We start from the raw sequence: 20,427 nt of genomic DNA on the forward strand, positions 1-20,427 counted from the left end.
ATTTTGTTCTGCAGAGAAGATGGTATTACTGCTCTGTCTTTAAAAACTAAACAACCTTCAACCAATTCCACACACTTATAAAAGCACCGAAGCCGGTAAATTTTGCCGAGATTTTTATGTGTGAAGTTCTTGATGCTGTGAATAAATGTCCCTTAAACTTTTCTCCAATCGTTCAGGCCAATCATGTTTAATAAAATATATTTGCTGAAAATAAATGTCTTTTTCTGTTTCTTTAGCTATAAAAGAAAAATCTAAGGGAAACTTTCTTCTGGTTCAAACACAATGCATACGGTTTTAGATACGTTGTGGTTATTCGACAGCATTTCAGTGATTTATTAATCAAATTTCCGCTTTGCAGTCATAACCATTGTGTCTGGACCTTAATATCCATTGAACATTGTTAGAGAAAGTTTCGTCACCCTGTCACTGTAACATCATTCATCACTGATGAACAAGGCGCCTCCATCGACTTCAAAGCAAAAGTGGACACGCGGTTTTTTAACTTGCGGTGCCGAACGTTTAAGGTATTCTATAGGAGAGATGCGGTAAAGACCAATAACGTCTACTGTGAAAAATAAGAAAATAAGGTTCGTTTGGGAAAACCTATTTTGATATTTGTTTTACTGTTTTAAAAAAATGTACTGCAATAAAATTCAAACAAAATATTAAACTGTGCATACTGGTAATGTAAGTTACTGTAATAATCTATAATCAACTAAGCGTAATGAACTTCAAACATTACAATAGAACTATTCCATTGAACGAAATACGTTAGACACACGGTTACCCAATTTGGGCCGAAAATAGCCATTTCTTTACGGTTCCTCGGCAAAAAGTGTTTGCGTCCTTTCTTACTTTTTTCTTTTCCTAACCCGCACGAAAGAAAACCGAGAACGACAATGCGAGTCCACAATATAATGATGATGGTAATGGTGATGATGATGATGATGATCATGATGATCATGATCATGATGATGATGTCGATGAAAGAAGGAAACTGCACAGTCTGGCCGGGGTCATACAACTGAAGCATCCGCGGACTGGGCCGAACAAAGCGGCCAATTGTATGTAAATCATGCTGTTTTCGTTCCCAGATCGTCGTGTTCTTTGGTGAGATTTTTCTCTCCGCTTCCTAAACCCCTCCCCCTCTCTCTCGCCATTCATCACTTTCTGCTGCTAATCCCTGCTAAACCCGTGCAAACGAAATGATCTTCGCAGATTTCTCTTGAAGTAGGTACCATCGCGGAGGTAGTTCTCGGATGCATTACGCACATGACCGACACACGGGAAGCGAAGGGCATGCAAGCGAAGACAACTGATTGGTCTTTATTTCTTGAAACAATCGAAACGAAACACGATAGCTCCCTTAATTTTAACGAGTGCTGAAGGCAGCCAAGCGTACCAGACATAGTCTGGTTAGAGAAAAAGGGGAAAGAGACTGCCAAAAATATGGCAGAGCCACGACAATTTAGGGTTTGTAGTAGACTCACATCCTAAAGCGTGGTATAGTCTGCTGGAATACCTCAAAAACCCCTAGGATGATCGAGAATTCAATCTCAGTCGGTGCAGGGCGAGTGGGGTGCGGCCGGTGGAATGAGAACCGTGAAAATTCTAAACGCCAATCGCAAATGTGCCGCAGTCTCAGGTCACGGTAGCACTCGGAGCCGAAGAACGCGTCTGGCTACTTGGATTACGCTCGCGCCGGGCTGCCGTTTGTCCGGATGAGATTAAAGTTTTTAATTTTCCTCCATCATTTATTTAAATGGTCTTCTCCGGTCTGGAGCCTACTGTGGCTTTTAGCGAGGAAGAGGCAGCCGCTGTCGAGTTGAGAGCTGCTTTCGATGCTTCTCTTATGTACCATTTTCAACAATTTTATTAGCTTTCCTCTACCTGTTTACTCTTCATCGTCTTCATGGTTCGCTTCCTCCGCCTAAGATGGTTTGTGTGAAAGGTAAATATTTGTGAGTGTAGTCTCCGGGGAACTTGTTTTGTCAATCGGTTTGCTTACCCTGTAAAGCAAACCTCAGCTGAGCACCTCAAAGAGGTAGTTCCTTCGCACAGGTGTCTATGTGAGTTACCTGGTGTGCTCAGGTATTCGTAAATGAGCAGTCAATTCACTTGGGCGAGGTTAAACATCCCAATCTCTCTCCCGTGATCTTGAGAGCCTCGTCGCAACGTTGCCGTCATTCGTTGCAGCGATCTTCGAGGAGCCTTAAATCGCTTTATTTCTTCTGCTGAATGGTTCCCACAAAACAGGCTACTTTTCGTTTTTGTTTTCTTGTCTGCGGCTGCTAGTTCTCTCTTTCTCCTGCCCCGTTCAGGTACCGCCTGTTGCCACCGCCTGTCCCCCTGGGCGCTTTGTAACCTGTATTCGTGCTGCACATCTTCATGGTTTGGCATGTCACGGGTCTGATCGCGGTCTCCACCGCAACCGTACCCACGACATGGGAATGTGCGATTCAGCACGTTCGACATTTATCCATTTTTTTTGAGTCATGACAACGATCACGGATAATGAACCACGATTGTCACCGTCCTATAAATCATGGCCACCTTCGTGATCGGGGATTGCTGATCTACCCCCAATTCGTCGCGATGTCGAACTTTTCTTCCTTTCGTGCAAGTTTCAGTTTTTTAATCGCGTAGTTCAAGTGATCGATAATAAATCTTCTTACTGGTCGATTCAGCGATAATACGCCACCTATAAAAAGAATGTGCCGGTGAATGGGACGAGAGGAAGCAGGATGACAGGCAGGATGAAGGTGTAGAGAAACCGAAAAGTGGTTATAACATTTTTCTTGCTTTACGATCGACACTGCCCGCAGGGCTCTGAACCGTTGAAGTGCTACGAGTTATTGCTTAATAGTCGAAAGGGCAGTTTCTTTTTTCTCGCAGAAAACTGTTCAGTTTGTGAATTTCAAGCGTTAGAATTGATTTTATTTCTTTTTTTTACGGAATAAATTTCAATTATTTGATAATTTTCTGTTGAAAATTGAATCGAGATGGTTTGGCAAATAAAGTACATACGTTTCTGAAATAAAGAAACAAAGTATGTGTCTGAGATGTTCTACTACAAGAAAATGAAACAAAAACAATCGAAATTATCAGCAACATTCGGTACGTGTCGCCTTCTTTCTTCTTTCCTTAATGATTCAAAAAATATGTGCGATTCGCATAAAATTGAAATGCTCTGTCTTACAGTATCCTATGTACACTGTCAAAGGTATTTGGAAAACTTCTGGAGCAACAAATGTCATCCTTCATCACGGAGAATAACCTGTTATCCGAGTATCAGGCGGTTTTCGTAAAGATCAAATCAATCTAATGAATACCCAGCCAGTTTAATCCTGGTGTTTGTTAGAGCTGATCTTAAACGCACATCTTGTCTTGTATTAATATTTACTATGTTTAATACTGAAGATATGTTTATACAAAATAAATATTAAATCGGCCAGGCCCACTGAGCAATATTTGCTGCAGAGATGATTCTTTAATGTATCAAGATCAAACATAATTTAATCAATGATACATTTTCGAATCTACAGTGGAAGAAGAGACGGGTACAACAGTACCATCCGTTCCCATATTTATAATTATATATATCATTATAATTGTTGGGAGTATCTTTGCTAATAAAAGTTAAGTGATGCTCAGGACCTTCGGGGATGAACTTATGGCATTAACCCAAGTCCGGCTACAATTGGCCAAGGTTATAGCGCTTTATTTCGCTCTCTGAAAATAGATAAAACATACCAACTTCCCAACCATAGATTATTTCAAGGTACTAAAATATATAATACGAATATTCATTAATATTTTAATTGAATGCAAATATAAAAAAATAATCAATATGTCATTAAAATAATTATTCGCTATCCCAAATTCCAGGTTTATTTGTTCCTTTATCCAAACTTTTTTCATTATCATTTACCATAACTCCCACCATTTTACAAAAAAACAGACCGAATATTTACCGGGCATACCCAATTGCTGTCATTTGTAACTTATTGAACAACTAAAAATGATTATTTTCAACGTATAGCCATGACAACTGGTGACCTATGTGTGTCACCCACCGTTACTTCCAATTGTTCCCAGCAACTCTTACTCAGGAACGCCTAGCAACCAAACAAAGTATTTACTTTACTTTAGTGGCAACGGTCCGTTACCGATCCTGCGCCGAACGAATTATGGTCCTCCAGTACCGTCGGTCCTGGGCTGCCGTTCTCCAATCCCCACGAACACCAGCTGAACGTGCATCATCTTCGACAGCACACACCCGCCGGGTGCGGAGTCTGCCTCGGAGTCTACGGCCTCTTCCTGGTTCTCTGCTGAAATTATTTTTGGCTACTCTTTCTTCGGGCATTCTGGCCACATGTCCAGCCCATCGCAGCCTGCCACATTGCACTACCTTTACTATATCAGCATATTTGTATACTTGGTACAGCTCTTGATTCATGCGTCACACTCCATTTTCCATTTTGCCACCAAGTATAGATCGCCGAATTTTACGCTCAAAAACCCAAGCACTCGCCGATCAACTTCCTTTAGCGTCCATGATTCGTATCCGTAAAGGGCCACCGGGCGGATTAGTGTTCTGTAGAGCGCCAGTTTTGTGCGAATTTGCAAACTACGGGACTTCAGCTGACTACGTAATCCGTAGAAAGCCCGATTCGGGGCTGCAACTCGTCGTTTCACTTCGCGGCTTACATCGTTGTCACATGTCACGAGTGTACCAAGGTATATACATTCCTCCACTACTTCATATCGTTCCCCATCTAACTCCACCTCGGCACCAACACCACTTGGTCTCCCACGTTCCCTACCAACAACCATGCATGCAAATACTTGCCGACGAAGGACTTCGCTAACGGTCTCAGTCTGCAGAACAGTATACGGGAAAGCACCTTGTAGGCAGAATTGAGCAATATAATTCCTCGATAGTTTTTACACTCCAGTCGATGTCCCTTTTTGAAAATTGGGCGCCAATGAGGCCATCCAACCACTCCTCCGGCATTTGTTCTTCCTCCCAGATCCTGACAATTATCCGGTAGATTGTTTCGTACAGCCGCTCGCTCCCCGCTTTTAGAAGTTCAGCCGGGATACCGTCCTTCCCAGCAGCATTACCGTTTTTCAGCTCACTGATTGCCTTTTTAACCTCTTCCTGTGTTGGTGGCTCCACAGCTTGACCATCGCTTCCAATTCCTATCCTGTCCCTGCTGATGTCCGCGTTTACCTCTTCATTCAACAGTGTCTGGAAGTGCTCCATCCACCTGGCTGCTCTTTTTTCCACAGCTCTAGTCTCTCTGTACTTCTCTCTGTTTTGACGCGTTGCCGCAGTGAGTCATGCGACTCCTGGCCTGGTTCTTTTCATCTGTCACTCTCTGGCATTCGGTATCAAACCAGCTGTTATGCTGTCTTCCACGCGTCGTGCCTACCACCTCTCTCGCAGTTGTTTCGATGGCACCATGGATGTTCCTCCACTTAGGTATAGCTTGCGGAATACAGCATTTCATATTCAGCCGCCCGTTCCGAGACAGACGCTGTGTGAGCCGCCCCTCGCCTGGAGAACAGACGCTCTAGTTCGCACCTTCTAGCTTAGCTGCTCCAGTAAGTACATGAAGCATTTCCGGGTAAGGCCATCGACCGTCATCATTTGAGTTAAATCTGCGTGAAGGCGCTAGGTGGGAGCTTGAGTGTGGTACACTCAACCCACACATGAACACACATCCCATCCCTGCCCATCCTGACAACCGAATTCACACTCACAAAATGATAAAAATACTTAGCTTTCACTTGCTGTATCGTCCTCTCTACTTCACACTGCAACGTCAGTCCACATTCGTATTCATTCCACCGCACCGCACCGTTTGAGTTAGCTGACAGGTTCTGCAACGGACCAAAGCACGGAACTCCTCGAAGCAGACGCACTCCAAATTCAGAACTTCAGAACAGCAAGGTCATTCATGAATCACACTCTTCTTCAACTTTCATTTTCAGGACAAGTCCAATATTAAAACCTAATTGAAAACAATACGGTTAAATTGAAAACTATCATAAAAATGTTGACGTGAAAATTTTTACACATCTGCCTCTGGCCGTAGCTTGCTGCGATCTCAGGCGGGTTTCGGAAAGATTAAACCATTCAAACAGCAGCGGTTCGCGTTTACGATGATCTAGGAAAAACGATCGACAGAATGAGTTTAATCCTAATGCTGTTTCTGGGTTTTTCTAAAGTTTTGGACACCATCCATCGTGGACAATTTGGTTGAAGTTGGAAACTCAATTTACCTTTACTGTTTCTGCTGATTGCGTATAATATAGACAGGGTGTCGATTACCTGGAAAATCAGGGAAAACCTGGAAATGTCAGGGAAATTCGTTTCAACCTGGAAAAGTCAGGGAATGTCAGGGAATTTCATTTGAAGTCAGGGATTTTTGACAAGGGAAGAAAATATACCAGAAAATTTAAGGCTTGGAGTTCGCAAGAATAACATTTACTTCAAATATCTGGCACTTTTTCATTCAAGGCCTTCACGTATGCCTAAATCAAATAGAATACGAGACGTTATTTTTACTCATGTGCAACCAATCTGCAGTGTACAAATTTCCGAGTTTCGAAATTTCGAATTTCATGAATGTGCGATTGACTTGCTTTAAACATCAACAACGGTTGTACCGATTTGATCGATTCTGGTTTCAAAGAGAAGTGCTTACAACCTAAATGATCATTGACACATTCCAGCGTTATGGGACACAATTAGCACCCATTGTTATTGTGTGAATCGCCACCTATTTCACCAATTTTTTGGCAAACGGCTTGTAAAATAGTTGTTTAAAGAGTTCTTCATTTTTCAGTAGAATGCCAGGGATTTGATTAAACAGGAATCGATCTGCATAGTTGGGATAGTGTCCCGCCGTAACGCTGGAATGTGTCATTATGTTCAACCTGTACGGGCCAGAGCCCGGACTACAATTTTTCTCATGTCGATTACTAGTGAAAACCTACGCTTAATGCGTATTCGAATGAAAGAGTATCTCAGCTTCAAAATTCTGATTTAGTCTAACAAATCAATCATATCTTCGAAATTTGACTGCGAGCAGAGGATCGATAGAGTCGCAAACCTGAAGTTTTCCTGAATATCAAAAGTGGCTACAAGTAGGTCGAATAAAAACAGAAGTTCAGGTTCCAAATAATACAACGATGCTGCGATGCTCGTTGAGTCATTTGGCCTCAAAAACTTTTATACTCCTGAGGAACAATTATTTCCTCAAATTTTGATAACAATTCGAAATAGCTGCTCAGACAAATCGGAATTTGTGTTATAAAATATCTTCAAATTATGTTCTAAACTAAAGACCAATTTTTATGTTTATTGTTTTGCATACTCAAATGTTCGAAGCGAATTTATACCCATTCATTACATGTGATCTAATAGGCAAAACGGCTCGATCCACAACCCTTTGGCAACCAGATAAACCAGCAGGCTATTTTCTTTTTTTTTCCGAAAAGACATCTTGCAATTTTTATATAGCTTGATCCTTTAATTTCGTTGTGCGTTAATTAAGTTCGAATTAATTTTAATTTTGCACATAGAAATTTTGCATAAAAAGATGAGTTTGAATTAAAAAGGAAAATTAAATTCATTAGGAAATGATAATTCAAGAGTAAACAACCAATTAAGCCAAATAAACACTTTGATAAGTGAAATTAAGGAGATATTTTGCGTCTGGAATTTTTCTAAATACACCTGGAAAAACCTGGAAAAGTCAGGGAATTTTATTTTCGCTTGATAATCGACACCCTGTATAGATATTAACAGTGGGCCTTTCAACATCTGGAGTTCTTCAAGGCTCGATGCTCGGACCTTTGCTTTTTTGTTGTTACGTCGACGATTTACCCGTACTCAAATATTGCTCATTAAGGTGCGTTTAGACTGGGCAATTTTTTGGAAACATGTGGAATGCAACATGTGGTGTGCAGCATGTTGTTAGTTGTTACTCAATGTTGCTCTGTCGCCACCTGAACATTTGTTATACGTTGCCATGCTGCTTGGAAACATCGGGCAACAGTTTGGAAAAAGTTGCCTGCCACATGTTGCCAATCTAAACGCACCTTTACAGATTAGTGTTCGGCATCGGAACGAAAATTGAAGTCCGGGTTCCGGTCCGATTTGGCTTTGTTCAGGTTCCGGAACCGGAACAGAGCCAAATCGGACCGGAGTTCGAGCCGATTTTTAACCGGACCGGAACCCGGACTTCAATTTTCGCTCCGATGTCGAACACTAATACAGATGTATGCGGATGACGGTTCAGCTGTATATCCGCCGCCCTGGTCCTAGTTTACATGAACTGATTAGGATGATAACCGAAGATCTAGCAAAAATCATGGAGTGGTGTCAGCAAAACCAGTTATTCGTCAACCAATCGAAGAGCAAAACAATGTTTTTGAGGAGTCGTCGTAGAAACTCGGATCAAATCAACATTTTACCTTCTATCACTATGGACGGACAAACTATTGAGTAGACAGAGCTTGCGAAATCGCCTCAAATTGTGCAAAGCATTGATTTTACCCCACTTCATACTTGACGAGCTACTTCACGTTGGACCAAGTGTGGGCTCCATGAATGGGCTAAGAGTCGCGCTGAATTCATGTGTACGCTTAGTTTACGGGTTGAACCGTTACGCGCACGTAACCCAATTGCAGAAAAACCTGATCGGATGCCCACTAGAGAATTTCTACGCCACCGGTCATGTGTTGTGTGTTCCTACGCAAGCTGATCAGAACGCAATCTCCACCAGTAGTCTTCGAAAAATTATTGTCATTCCAAGGATGTCGCCTACAGTTTTTAGGAGGGGCTGCCTCAAACATTAGAACCGCAATTAATGTTAGTAGTTATGTACTTTGTGTAAGTTAAGTTTTATAATGTGCAAAACTGAGGAATCTACGGGCTGCAAATTTGAAATAGGTTTACTTTTACGCTACTGGATAATATATTTTTTATAAGTATTAATATGTATTGTATGAATTGACAAGTTTTACCAAACAGCCTATAAACGTTTCTTGTCTGTCGTAGTCCATCAATAGTTCAATCGGCTCGCGAACCTACCGGCCGCCGGTCTCTAGGTGGTTTGGTTTAGGTTTCCAACTTTTCGCTCAACACCAACAAGTGGTGATCCTTCGAACGGTGCTAACTACTTTATGGCTGCTAAACTGTGGCTGTGCACGGTAAAGTAAAGACGAAACGAGATAGAAAACCGAACCTCCGCAACCAGTTTTCTAGGTGAAGTACTGTATCATTTGTGTTTATTTTTCTCTCCAACTGAAGTGCGATCTATCGACTTGATTGAGTGTCTGACGTGCGAGTACTCAAGCCTGGTATATACGGCATTAGGCTATTCACTGCGTGTGCTTGTGCAAAGATATTTTCCGAGGGGTCCACCCGAGGTGCGCCTGTCCATGCAAGCGAGGCATGCACAATGCAAAGACGAGACCGCAGCATCGATGAATTGATAATTTATTACTTTTTTTCCTCTCTTTGCACTCTGTTAATATATGCAAGCGGTCGGCATTAATGTCAACTCCATTAACTTTTTTCCTTTTATGTCGTGTTTCTTTCTTGCTTTCTGACCGGTTCGAATCACGTCTCGCCACCACTGGGGTCCCCGCAGAAAATTAGGATTAGATCTAGTGCCAAGGCTAGGAACGCTTGCGGTAGATCCGCACAAGATCGGCATCGTTTCGCTGCACCAAGTGCATGTCAACAGTGCCGAAAATGCTAAAGCCGCTTCGGTGAGTACATATTAGTTTGCGCTCGTTTTGTAGAATTTATAATAACAATTTTAAATTATAATTCCTCCATTTAATCCCACCAGAACCGTGGTACGTTGCGTCGGAAAGCAGGCAAAAAGATTCTCACCCATCATCTCTACTTTTGCATGCGTGATTTCGGCCATCGAATAGGTGACGATGCTGAAATCTACTTCTATCTGTACGATGGAAACCCGCTGCGGATGCGAGCCCTATCCGAGCGGTTCCTGGTGCGCATTGCCAAAGATGGGTTTTCCACGTACGTGGAAACAACTCACAACTGTACGGTTTTTACCGATTTAGGCTCTTCGGATCTGAACCAGGATCTGTACCTGATTGCCAACGTAATGCGAGTTGGTAAGATGCTGCACTCGGAATCGGTTAAAAAAGGCGACAAATTCGTCAGCAATCATTCGTATCGGAGACCATACGGCGTTGGAGTGATGTCGCTCAGCGAAATCGGACATTTTGACCATACGGTTGAGTCGGAGGAAAAGGAACTCAGTTTCAAGATCTTTCAATGCGAAGAGAAAGACTATCACCAGCTGCATGAATTGATAATTAAGAAAACCAGCGGAAAATATCAGCCGATCAATGCCAGCACCCAGGGTCACTATGGGCTGGTGGTTTCGCTGAAATTGATTCACGGAGGCTTGGGTCAGGCGAAAATTGAACAACCGATCCTGTTTCAGGGAACTGCCATAACTAAAAAAGTCGGATTTCCGGATGTCATTATGCCCGGTGACGTTAGGAATGATCTTTTCCTAACCCTAGAACGGGGAGAATTCGAAAGGGTTGGCATAAGTACTGCCAAAAACATCGAAATTACCGCCCTGGTGCTTGATGAAAACGGAAGAATCATTCAAGAGTGCATTGCAATTGCCGCCGGCAATTCGCTTCAGGCGTACTACAAATCTATGGTTTTATACCATAACAATTCACCGGCGTGGAATGAAACGATTCGCATGTTCGTTCCAATCGACAAATTTAGCAAAGCTCACGTGCGGTTCGAATTCCGAAGCTGCTCTACTCGGGATAAATCCGATCCAAAGTTGTTTGGATTTAGCTTTGCTCGGCTGATGGAACCGGGTGGTGCAACAATTGCAGACGGATCACACGAACTGTACGTCTACAAATGCGAAGATATCCTGAAAGTGCAGCCAAACATCTACCTGCGCTTACCATGCTCTTCAAGCGACAAACACGCTCACTCTCTGGAATCTAATTCTTCCTACCATCGCAGTTCCAAAGAAGCTTTCTTCGTAAAGACTATCCTTTGCTCAACGAAATTAACCCAAAACAGCGATCTGCTGTCGCTTCTTCAATGGCGCAATCATCCGGAGCGCATACAGGACTCTCTTCAGCGGGTGCTCAGACTTCACAACGAAGAATTGATCAAGTTTCTGCAGGATGTTTTGGACGCTCTGTTTGCCATGTTCTCAACCGACGACGGTAACAGTACTCCACATTCCGGACTGGTTTTTCACGTTCTTGTGTCGATCTTCAGTTTAATGCAAAGCAGCAAATTTCAACATTTCAAACCCGTAATGGATGCGTATATTAAGGATCACTTTGCCGCTCCACTCGTCTATAAAGGTTTGCTATCTTCGGTTCAACACCTGGCCGACTGGATGATGACAGCGGAAAATCTGGAACCTATTCTACAGTGCTTCACCTCGCTGGAGTTTATCTTCAAGCTGATCATTCAGAGCCGGAAATTGTTTGCACATGCTTCCGGTGGTCAATACGAGGATAAATTTAAGCACGACCTGTTCGCGGTGTTCACCTCACTTAACAGTATGCTCGTCGCTGCCAGCCATTCACACATCCTACCCACTCAGGAAGCCCTGCTGAGTTCAATTGGTGTCGTCTTCGAGCAGCTGCGAACTATTATTACCAAACCCGAACTTGAAACACTAGTCAAAGGCATGCTGGATGCTGTTCCAAAGGAAGCTCAGCCTCCTTTAATCCAAGCGAAACTAAAATCTATCAAAGATATGGTGTCCGGTCAACTGTTTCAGGATGACGAACTCCGTTCGGTGATTCTAAATATTGCCTGTAAACATCTTCGGGTTCATTTGGCCAGGCGAGACGAGTTGAGACTTTGTGCGGAGATTCTCGCTGAGGTGCTGATTAAGTTGCACGACGCCAAGCTTAAATCAAGTGACAAACCATCAAATGCTATCCACCACGATTTGGATACCCTATTTTCGACCATCTTTCCAATCCTCATGCAAACCATTAACGTTCTTGGCAACGGCGGACATGATTCACTGATTTGCTCTTTGTTCGCCGTAATTCTCGGTCTCATGCAACTGCTGGACGAATCGCACTACCAGCGCATGTGGGATCGGCTTAGCTCGACCGGAGGAAGTAAGGAACTAAAAGATTTCATTCAACAGTGTCTGAGCATCTTCAAAGATATCCTCGAACAGGACTGGATGATCTTCTCGAAGGACTGGTTGGTGATGAAGATGTCCGCCAACGAAGTGCTTCGCAAGACGCTGGAGGAGCTGGCAAAGCCGTTGGTTTATCGTTTCCTGGGACCACAGTCCTTTGATTCGCAGCTCTGGTGGTCGTACTTTAGTGTGGCGGTGATCTTTCTGACCCAACCGTCGCTGCAGATCGAACAGTACCACGAAACCAAGCGCCGGAAGTTGCTGAGTATCCATGGGGACATGCGGGTGGCGATGGGGTTTCAGATTCTGAGCATGTGGTCCCAGCTGGGTGAGCACAAGTTGCACTTCATCCCGTCGATGGTTGGTCCGTTTTTGGAGGTTACCCTGGTACCGGAACCGGCCCTGCGAAAAGCTACCTTTACCGTGTTCTACGATATGATGCAGTGCGAGCAGGTGAGTAGATTTTCTCCAATTCTCTTCTTTTTGCTGTGTATATAGTTTGATTGCTTCTAAGTTAGTTATAACCGGATTCAAGCGCAATTGTTTTCCCAGACCCCGTGGTTCGCCGATGTTCCGTAACCATTGAACCACAGAGGACTGGTGAAAAAGAATCTATTACCTTTGTATAACGTGTGTGACATTTCGTTAGATTGCACCGTCACTGGCAAAACTAAGTTATTTTTTGGACACATAGTGCCATTCCCCGTCTATCGTACTCAACTACCGATCGAGAAGTTTAATCTGATTGGTTTTTCTTACCGCGACGTCGTAACCGTACATGTACTTACTGTTTGCAAGACACTGTGTATCACGTTCCGTGTCAGCCGCTATGCTCAGCGCGAATTTTTGGGCTAGACTCCTTTCCTCTGGGATAGATTACTCATTTTTTATGTTGACTTATTGACGAAGCCAAACATTTAAACGATAGATTTTTTATAACGGCAATCTTTTCCAATAGACAAAAGAAATTTCCGCATCTCATTCTGATTGTGCAAACCCTGCTGTCTCATTTATGTAGTCGATTACCTTTTAAAGTTCCCTCTCTCTAGTTGTTTTACATGCAGATAAATACTGTAATTTCTGTTAGTATACTCAAATATCAAATTCCTGCTGTATAAATCGTCACCCGAATTTTTCGATTTCTAATGATATTCAGTCTACTCCACCGAATCCTTCCTCTCGGCATTTAGGTATGACAGTAAAACCTTTAATTATTAATATTTCTGTTGGTTTGGTTTAATGTGCTATCTGCTATGCTTCTATCAGTTCTTCATCCTTTCCGCTTTCAAAATTTCAGGTCTTCGCTGTATTCTATTCGTATAATTTTTGCCAGGCCAATCGTTTGTTTCCAGATACCAGGGACAAAGACCTTCAGACTTTATTTCTTTAGATCCGTGTCATTTGATTTTTGGTATCATTGGTGGTGGGGACGGTAATCTTGAACCTAAATTTTTCGATCGTTTGCATCTCCAGGAAACCTTTCACTTCTGCATCTGTGTGCACCTTTCTTGCATCTACTGGTTATTTTATCGTAGATTGATCAAAGTTTTATAGCTCCAGAAAAAGATGTTCACTGGTATTCCATTCTGTAGGCTTTCTTATAGGATTCTTGATACCTTTGCTGCTTTCTGAGTGATTACAGAGCACCACCTTATCGTAGGCGTCTGTGCGGCGTTGTGTGCTTTCAGAAAAGTGTTTCAACAAACGCTTTACAATATGTTCATCTATTTACAATTCACTTCAATTAATATATTCCTTTTGTTGGGCTCAGTTTCGCAATATCTTACCTGTAAAATTATCAGTTCTCGATGTCGGGTAGTCTCATGAATGACAATTCCACTGTGAATGACTGGTGCTTTGTCTTGCAGTTTAATCAATATTTGTAATGGGAATACGGAGAAAAATGTAAAACACGTGTGGTTACTTCTAAGAACTAAATATTAAAGTTATATTAATGAAGACATATAATGACATGACAAGTGAAAGCGTACACGCTAAATTAGTAATCGGTATAAAGCAGAGAATATAACGTACATGTCTAATTGCGTAAAATCAAACTGATGGTTAAATGCTAATAATTTGTCATCTTAACATACCTACAAAGTATGTGTGCAAGACAAATTTAATGGATTTAAACTTTGTTCAGCATCTGGCAAACTAGACAAACTAGTTTGTGTTTCCGAAACGTCACTTCCCTTGTTCAGCCGAGAGCCGGGGTGGCCCTTGCCGTATCAAGAATTCCTCTCCATTGTGCTCGGTCCTGGGCTACTCGTCGCCAATTCGTTGCGCATCTCGACACACGCAAGTCGGCTTCAACCTGGTCGAGCCATCTAGCACGTCGAGCCCCTCTATTCCTGGTGCCGGTGGGGTTCTTGAAGAGAACGCATTTCACTACACAGTCGTTTGGCATCCTTGCTGGCCGGCCCATCGTAGTCTCCCAACTTTCGCCAGGTGTACGATGGGAGCAGTGTCTGTCTCTCCAAGCAGTGCCTGTAGCTCATGTTTCATACGTCTCCGCCACTCTCCGCTTTCCGTTTGTACGCAGTACGCATAGTACGCAACACCTTTCGTTCAAAAACGGCAAGTGCAAGTCTCAAGTCTCAAGTCCATAGAGGGCTACCGGTGTGATTAGCGTTTTGTACATCGTCAGCTTTGTGCGGCGGCGTATGCTCCTAGATCAAAACGTCTTGCGGAGGGAAAAGTAAGCTCGATTTCCAGCTTGAATGCGTCGTTGGATCTCCTGACTCGTATTATTGTCGGCGGTGACCAGAGATCCCAAATATACGAACTCATCAACCGCTTTCAGTTCATCGCCGTGAAAAGTCACTGTCCGTCGGGGGCAAACGTTACTTTCTCGGGAGCCTCTTCCTATATATCCTCCTCCATATATTTGGTTTTCAACACATTTGCAGCCCTATCCTCCTAGCCTCCGTTTTTAGTCTGGCGTAGATTGCCTCGGCCGTCCCACGGTTTCTAGTAATGATGTCAAGGTCGTCTGCAAAGGCTAGGAGTTGGCTACTCTTGCTGAAAATCGTTCGTCTCGTTTCGATGCCCGCTCGCCGGATCACACCTTCAATAGCGATATTGAATAACATACAGGACATCTCCTTGCCATAACCTTCTGCGCGATTCGAAAAAACTTGAGAGTGTCCCCGAAACGCGCACGTAGCACATCACTCGTTCCAGAGTAGCTTTGATCAGCCGCGTCATTTTGTCCGGAAAACCGTAATCGTGCATTTGCCATTGCTGTTCGCGTTCAACGGTGTCGTATGCTGCTCTGAAATCCACGAAAATATGATGCGTGGGCACGTTTTACTCTCGACATTTCTGAAGGATTTGTCGGAGTAAAAATTTGATCCTTAGGAGCACGGGTCCCCATAAAGCCCGCCTGGATAGACGACTCAACCAAATCTGGAAGAGCACCTTGTAGGCGGCGTTGGCCAGCGTAATGCCGCGGTAGTTACAGCAGTCTAGCCGGTCGCCCTTTTTGTAGATGGGACAAACTACGCCTTCCATCCACTCTTCCGGTAGTGTCTCTTCTTCCCAAATCCTCGAAATCAGCCAGTGAAGTGCCGTTGCTAGCGGTATTTTTGTAGAGTTCTGCCGGGAGTCGATCCTTTCCGGCGGCTCTATTATTCTTCAGCAGACCGGTTTATTATCGGAGCTCTTCGTGATCGGGAGCCAGTAATTCCACGAGCGGTAATGACGGATATTGAGCACAAGTGGGCACAATCTTTTGACATTCATTGGAGGAGCGTCGAGTTCGCCCTGACGGAGTTACTATGGATACATTCATGATTGTTTGTTGTTCGAGTGTAAAAATGTAAACATTGTTTAATTTTGCAGATCAGCTGAAGTGAAACATAACTAAATGGATTCAAACTTTTATAGTGGTTTGCGGCCATAATTTGCTGAAGGCAATCGTGCGAATTAAACATTCAAAACATTACACATTAACGCAAACATTTACTTCATGTTGGTCGAGCCGTTGTCAAGTTTGCTCTCGAACAGCGTCTCGACTTGATAAGAAACTTTCCGTTGCGTATTTGGACATTCTCCCTGAAATTTGCAAAAACTGGAAAGCCACAGTCCATAAAACTTGTTGTCCGTTCAATCATGTTCCTCTTTAGCTGATCTGCAAAATTAAACAATGTTTACATTTTTACATTCGAACAACAAACAATCATGAATGTATCCATAGTAACTCCGTCAGGGCGAACTCGACGCTCCTCCAATGAATGTCAAGAGATTGTGCCCACTTGTGCTCAATATCCGCCATTACCGCTCGTGGAAAGCTGGATAGTTCCTAAGAGCGTTGTAATCTCATGCCTATACATGATTAAAGACGGGACTAACGTACTGCTTCTACAAAAATCTATCATATTTATGTGCATGCGCATGCCATGGCCACTGCTGAAAATTGAAATAGTACCATTGAGGCACCGAAGATTTAGAAATGTGGACTAGATTCCATTACAATTACAGTAACTTCAAGTCAAACACTAGACAGCGGGTGTAACGCTTCTTTCAAAATGAGAGCAGTCACTATTGCATCTTCAGCAACCGAAAATGAGACGCCAAAGACGTCCAACTTATCAGCTTTATTAGATAACTCATCCGTAAGGGTTTGCCTGCTTCTAATAAGTGGAAAGACATCTGTGTGGAAAAACAGCTTCGACTGAAGAAAGTATTTCATTCATTGCGACATGAATGACGATACGACAACGATGTACCATGCGGTATCGAAATCCGTACAGCTTCGAAATCCGTACACTTAATACAATTTGCTTGATTTTATGTATTAAAAAGTCTAAATGCAAAATATTAATAATAGGCCTAGACCCGTGGTTTATTAGCATTACGTCAATGTCAAAATATAGGTAGTAGGCCATCAAATACAAGTAATAAAAATTAAAACGTTAATGCCTATCAGATTTCCCTCTAAATTGGCTGTGTTGTTAGCAATTTGCTAAGAAAATAACTTCCAATAAAATGAAGTGTAAAGCGTACTTGAAGTGATTTTCCTATTTAAAATCCCGAAAATCAATTTGAACTAAAGGTGTTTATCGTTCTACAGCTTAATTTCATTCATTATGGCATTGAAATAATATTTATTCATCATAATTAGTACTGTACGGATTTTGATTCAGTTTCACTAGTTGAATCTAAATCCGTACACCAGTGCAGTATCCTTAGTGATCCAACTCTATTCTATGTTTTGCCAAACAAAATGGAAATAACTAAAGCTAAATATATGTCGATAAACTGGAAGATGGCAATTACGATAATACATGGTGGATAATCCCTTAATAAAAGCATCGAGATAGTTTAAGTTCCGGTCACTACGATAAGAGCTACTATATTGAATTGGTACTCTCGAAATACCGGAGTCTCTTGTGCAATTTTTCAGCTTTCCGTATAATTTGCAACAAAAATCAAGAAAAATGTTATATATTGTTTATAAGTGAAGTTAATTTACTCTAAAATGTTAAAAAAGTTTGTTTCTAAGCCTAATATTTCCTGAGGCATAAGGAAAAGAATGTAAGAACATTTAACACAAACGAGGTTTTGTTACAAGTGGGATGGATAGAGGCAATATTTAATCAGTACCAAACCTGATATTTTAACTTTCCGACCGAAAATGAACAATTACCCATAATTTGGCTTAAAAACAAAAAGATTGATTCCTTGTAGTGTTCCTACTGTGCGTGTGAACGACTCTTAGATGAGCAGGACTAAAATACAATGTGTCAATTATCGAGAAAAGCATATTTTATAAAGCAATTAGTCAAATAAAGAAAAACAATTTGCCACAAACTTTAAACTCATTTCAATAAAGTTTACACGGATTTAAATTCAAAATTATGTGGACTTTGATTGATTTTTAACATGGTGTACGGATTTTGAGTCACAGGTGTACGGATTTTGAATCAGGCATAAAAAAGTGTACGGATTTTGAATCAAGAGATGCACATTTTGATCTCGTTTTTTTATAACTAGGATTAATTTTAGCTTCCTGTTATTCCAAATAACGTTAAAATGAGCATTATACTGTCAAAAGAAAACATGACGAATTGCTTATTACAATATCACAATTTTATATTGACCATTTAAAATTGTCTAGCTCTTAGGTGTACGGATTTCGATACGGCACGGTATAAGGAAATAAATTTATTCTACATCTTAACTCCAATGTTAAAAGTTACTGAAGTTTTTGAAGCGTCTTAGTAGAATACGAAACCTAAAAATAAAAAATAAGAAAACTTATCCAATTTAATTCTACTATGTGTATTTTATGCACGACAGATACGTATTTCGCCTACGACTTGCAGGCTTCCTCAGTGTTCGTTCGAAGTTCGAAAACAGACACTGAGGAAGCCTGCAAGTCGTAGGCGAAATACGTATCTGTCGTGAATAAAATACACATAGTAGAATTAAATTGGATAAGTTTTCTTATTTTTTATTTTTAGGTTAAAAGTTAGACTAAATCTCCTAAACATACGCCAATAATTCTCTAAATGGTATTTTGAATTTTCTGAAGAAGTAACAAAATGATATTTGGAATTGTCATTTTTACTTAGGCCGGCTAACACCAGCGCGGATCCACTTCGCAAGAAATATTATTTTCACTGTTGTTTTGAATTGATAATTCCAATTTTATTCACCGGAAATTGATGCAGTTTTGGGGTCCAAACCAAGATGAACAGTAATTATCTGCTTCCAACTGCTGTTTTCGATAAATGTTGTTTACATAATTTTGTTTGAGATTTGCAGATTGGATAAACAATATGTAAGTTACTGTAGCAACTGAACAAAGCTTTAGTAACTATAATTTGAAGCTTTAACAGACACTGAAAATCAAAGCTTGTTTTGTCAGCGATGCAAGCGCCACGCAACGGGAGCATTACCACTTACTTTTATAATGGCGGTATTAAGCTTTTACACATTTCGTAGCATTAAGATGAATAACAATGGCAAGTGACGTTACGATATATGTAGATCCAATTCAAAAGGAAAAAATATTTGTTCATCATACGGAAAGTACTCATCAGTCCGGCAATGGACAGGCAACGATCTATCTAAAGATCCTGCTGACTTGCCAGCGAAGACATGTACTTACTGTAGTCAAGCTGGACATCGTATCGCAGATTGTTATTCTTTTAAAAGATTGGACATTGAAGGGCGATGGAGAGTCGTCCGTGAAAAAGGGTTATGTCGCATATGTTTGGTGCCACACAGATCGTGGCCATGTCGTTTGACACAGGAATGTGGGGTTTAGAACTGCCGCTTACGTCATACCGCACTGTTGCACTCCGTAATCCAAGAAGGGAACCACCTAGGTTCGCCAATAGCACAAACAAGTACCAATATTATTGCTCATCAGAATCATCATTTTCTGAATGCGAGTTCTCGTCTGCGTTATCTGCCAATAACGCTTTACGCAAATGGCAAACATGTGAAATTGTTTGCATTTTTGGACGACGGGTCAACGTCAACCGTTATAGATCATGAAATAGCCGAATTGTTAGAAGTGGAAGGTCCTGAGGAGCCATTACATCTTTGCTGGCCTGGTGATGTGACGAGGTTGGAAGAGAAGTCAAAACGCATCCAGCTGGAAATTGCTGGAGCAAATTTGAAACGATACACTTTGTGTAATGTCCGGACAGTCAAAAATCTCAAGCTTACAATCCAATCCTTTGACTATGAAAATATTTGTCAGGTACATCCGTACCTTAAAGGTTTACCTGTAAAGAATTATTCGAAGGTAAGGCCAAGAATCATTATTGGAGTCGACAATGTTGCACTAATAAGTACACTGAAGATAAGAGGAGGTAATGGAGGTCTCATCGCCGCTAAAACCAGACTTGGTTGGAGTGTATACGGCCGGCATTCGGAACCGGAAGGGAGATATAGTTATCGTAGTGAAAGATACGACAAGAAATCAATGGCACAGAAGCAAGATCCTGGGAGTTTTTGTAGCTGCAGATGGTCAAATCAGGAAAACAAGGACAGCGAAAGAGATCATATGCGACCGTCAACGGAGGAAACAAAAATCAATTTCCGCCTAGTTACGCTCGAGGATAGTGAAATCTATCCGTTGAGCGAGTTTAGTCAATAATTTAACACATTTACAGCCTATTACATTTATTAAATTTGTTCAAAACACCGCATTTAAAGAATTTGTAAGCTTAAACCTATTATTGATTATACCTATTAT

At 41.7% G+C, this 20,427-nt stretch overlaps 1 protein-coding gene across 2 annotated transcripts in view; it reads left to right on the top strand.

The window, feature by feature from the left end:
• Positions 1-20,427, top strand: part of LOC128745395 (dedicator of cytokinesis protein 3) — a 98,168-nt gene that overhangs the window by 55,601 nt on the left and 22,140 nt on the right. For both annotated transcript variants that reach the window (XM_053842458.1, XM_053842459.1), the window contains 2 exons: positions 9,672-9,792; positions 9,876-12,662. In XM_053842458.1, the coding sequence (XP_053698433.1) occupies positions 9,672-9,792; positions 9,876-12,662 (2,908 nt within the window). The remainder of the gene's footprint in view (positions 1-9,671; positions 9,793-9,875; positions 12,663-20,427) is intronic.

Source organism: Sabethes cyaneus, chromosome 1 (genome assembly GCF_943734655.1).
Source record: "Sabethes cyaneus chromosome 1, idSabCyanKW18_F2, whole genome shotgun sequence".
NCBI lineage: Eukaryota > Metazoa > Arthropoda > Insecta > Diptera > Culicidae > Sabethes > Sabethes cyaneus.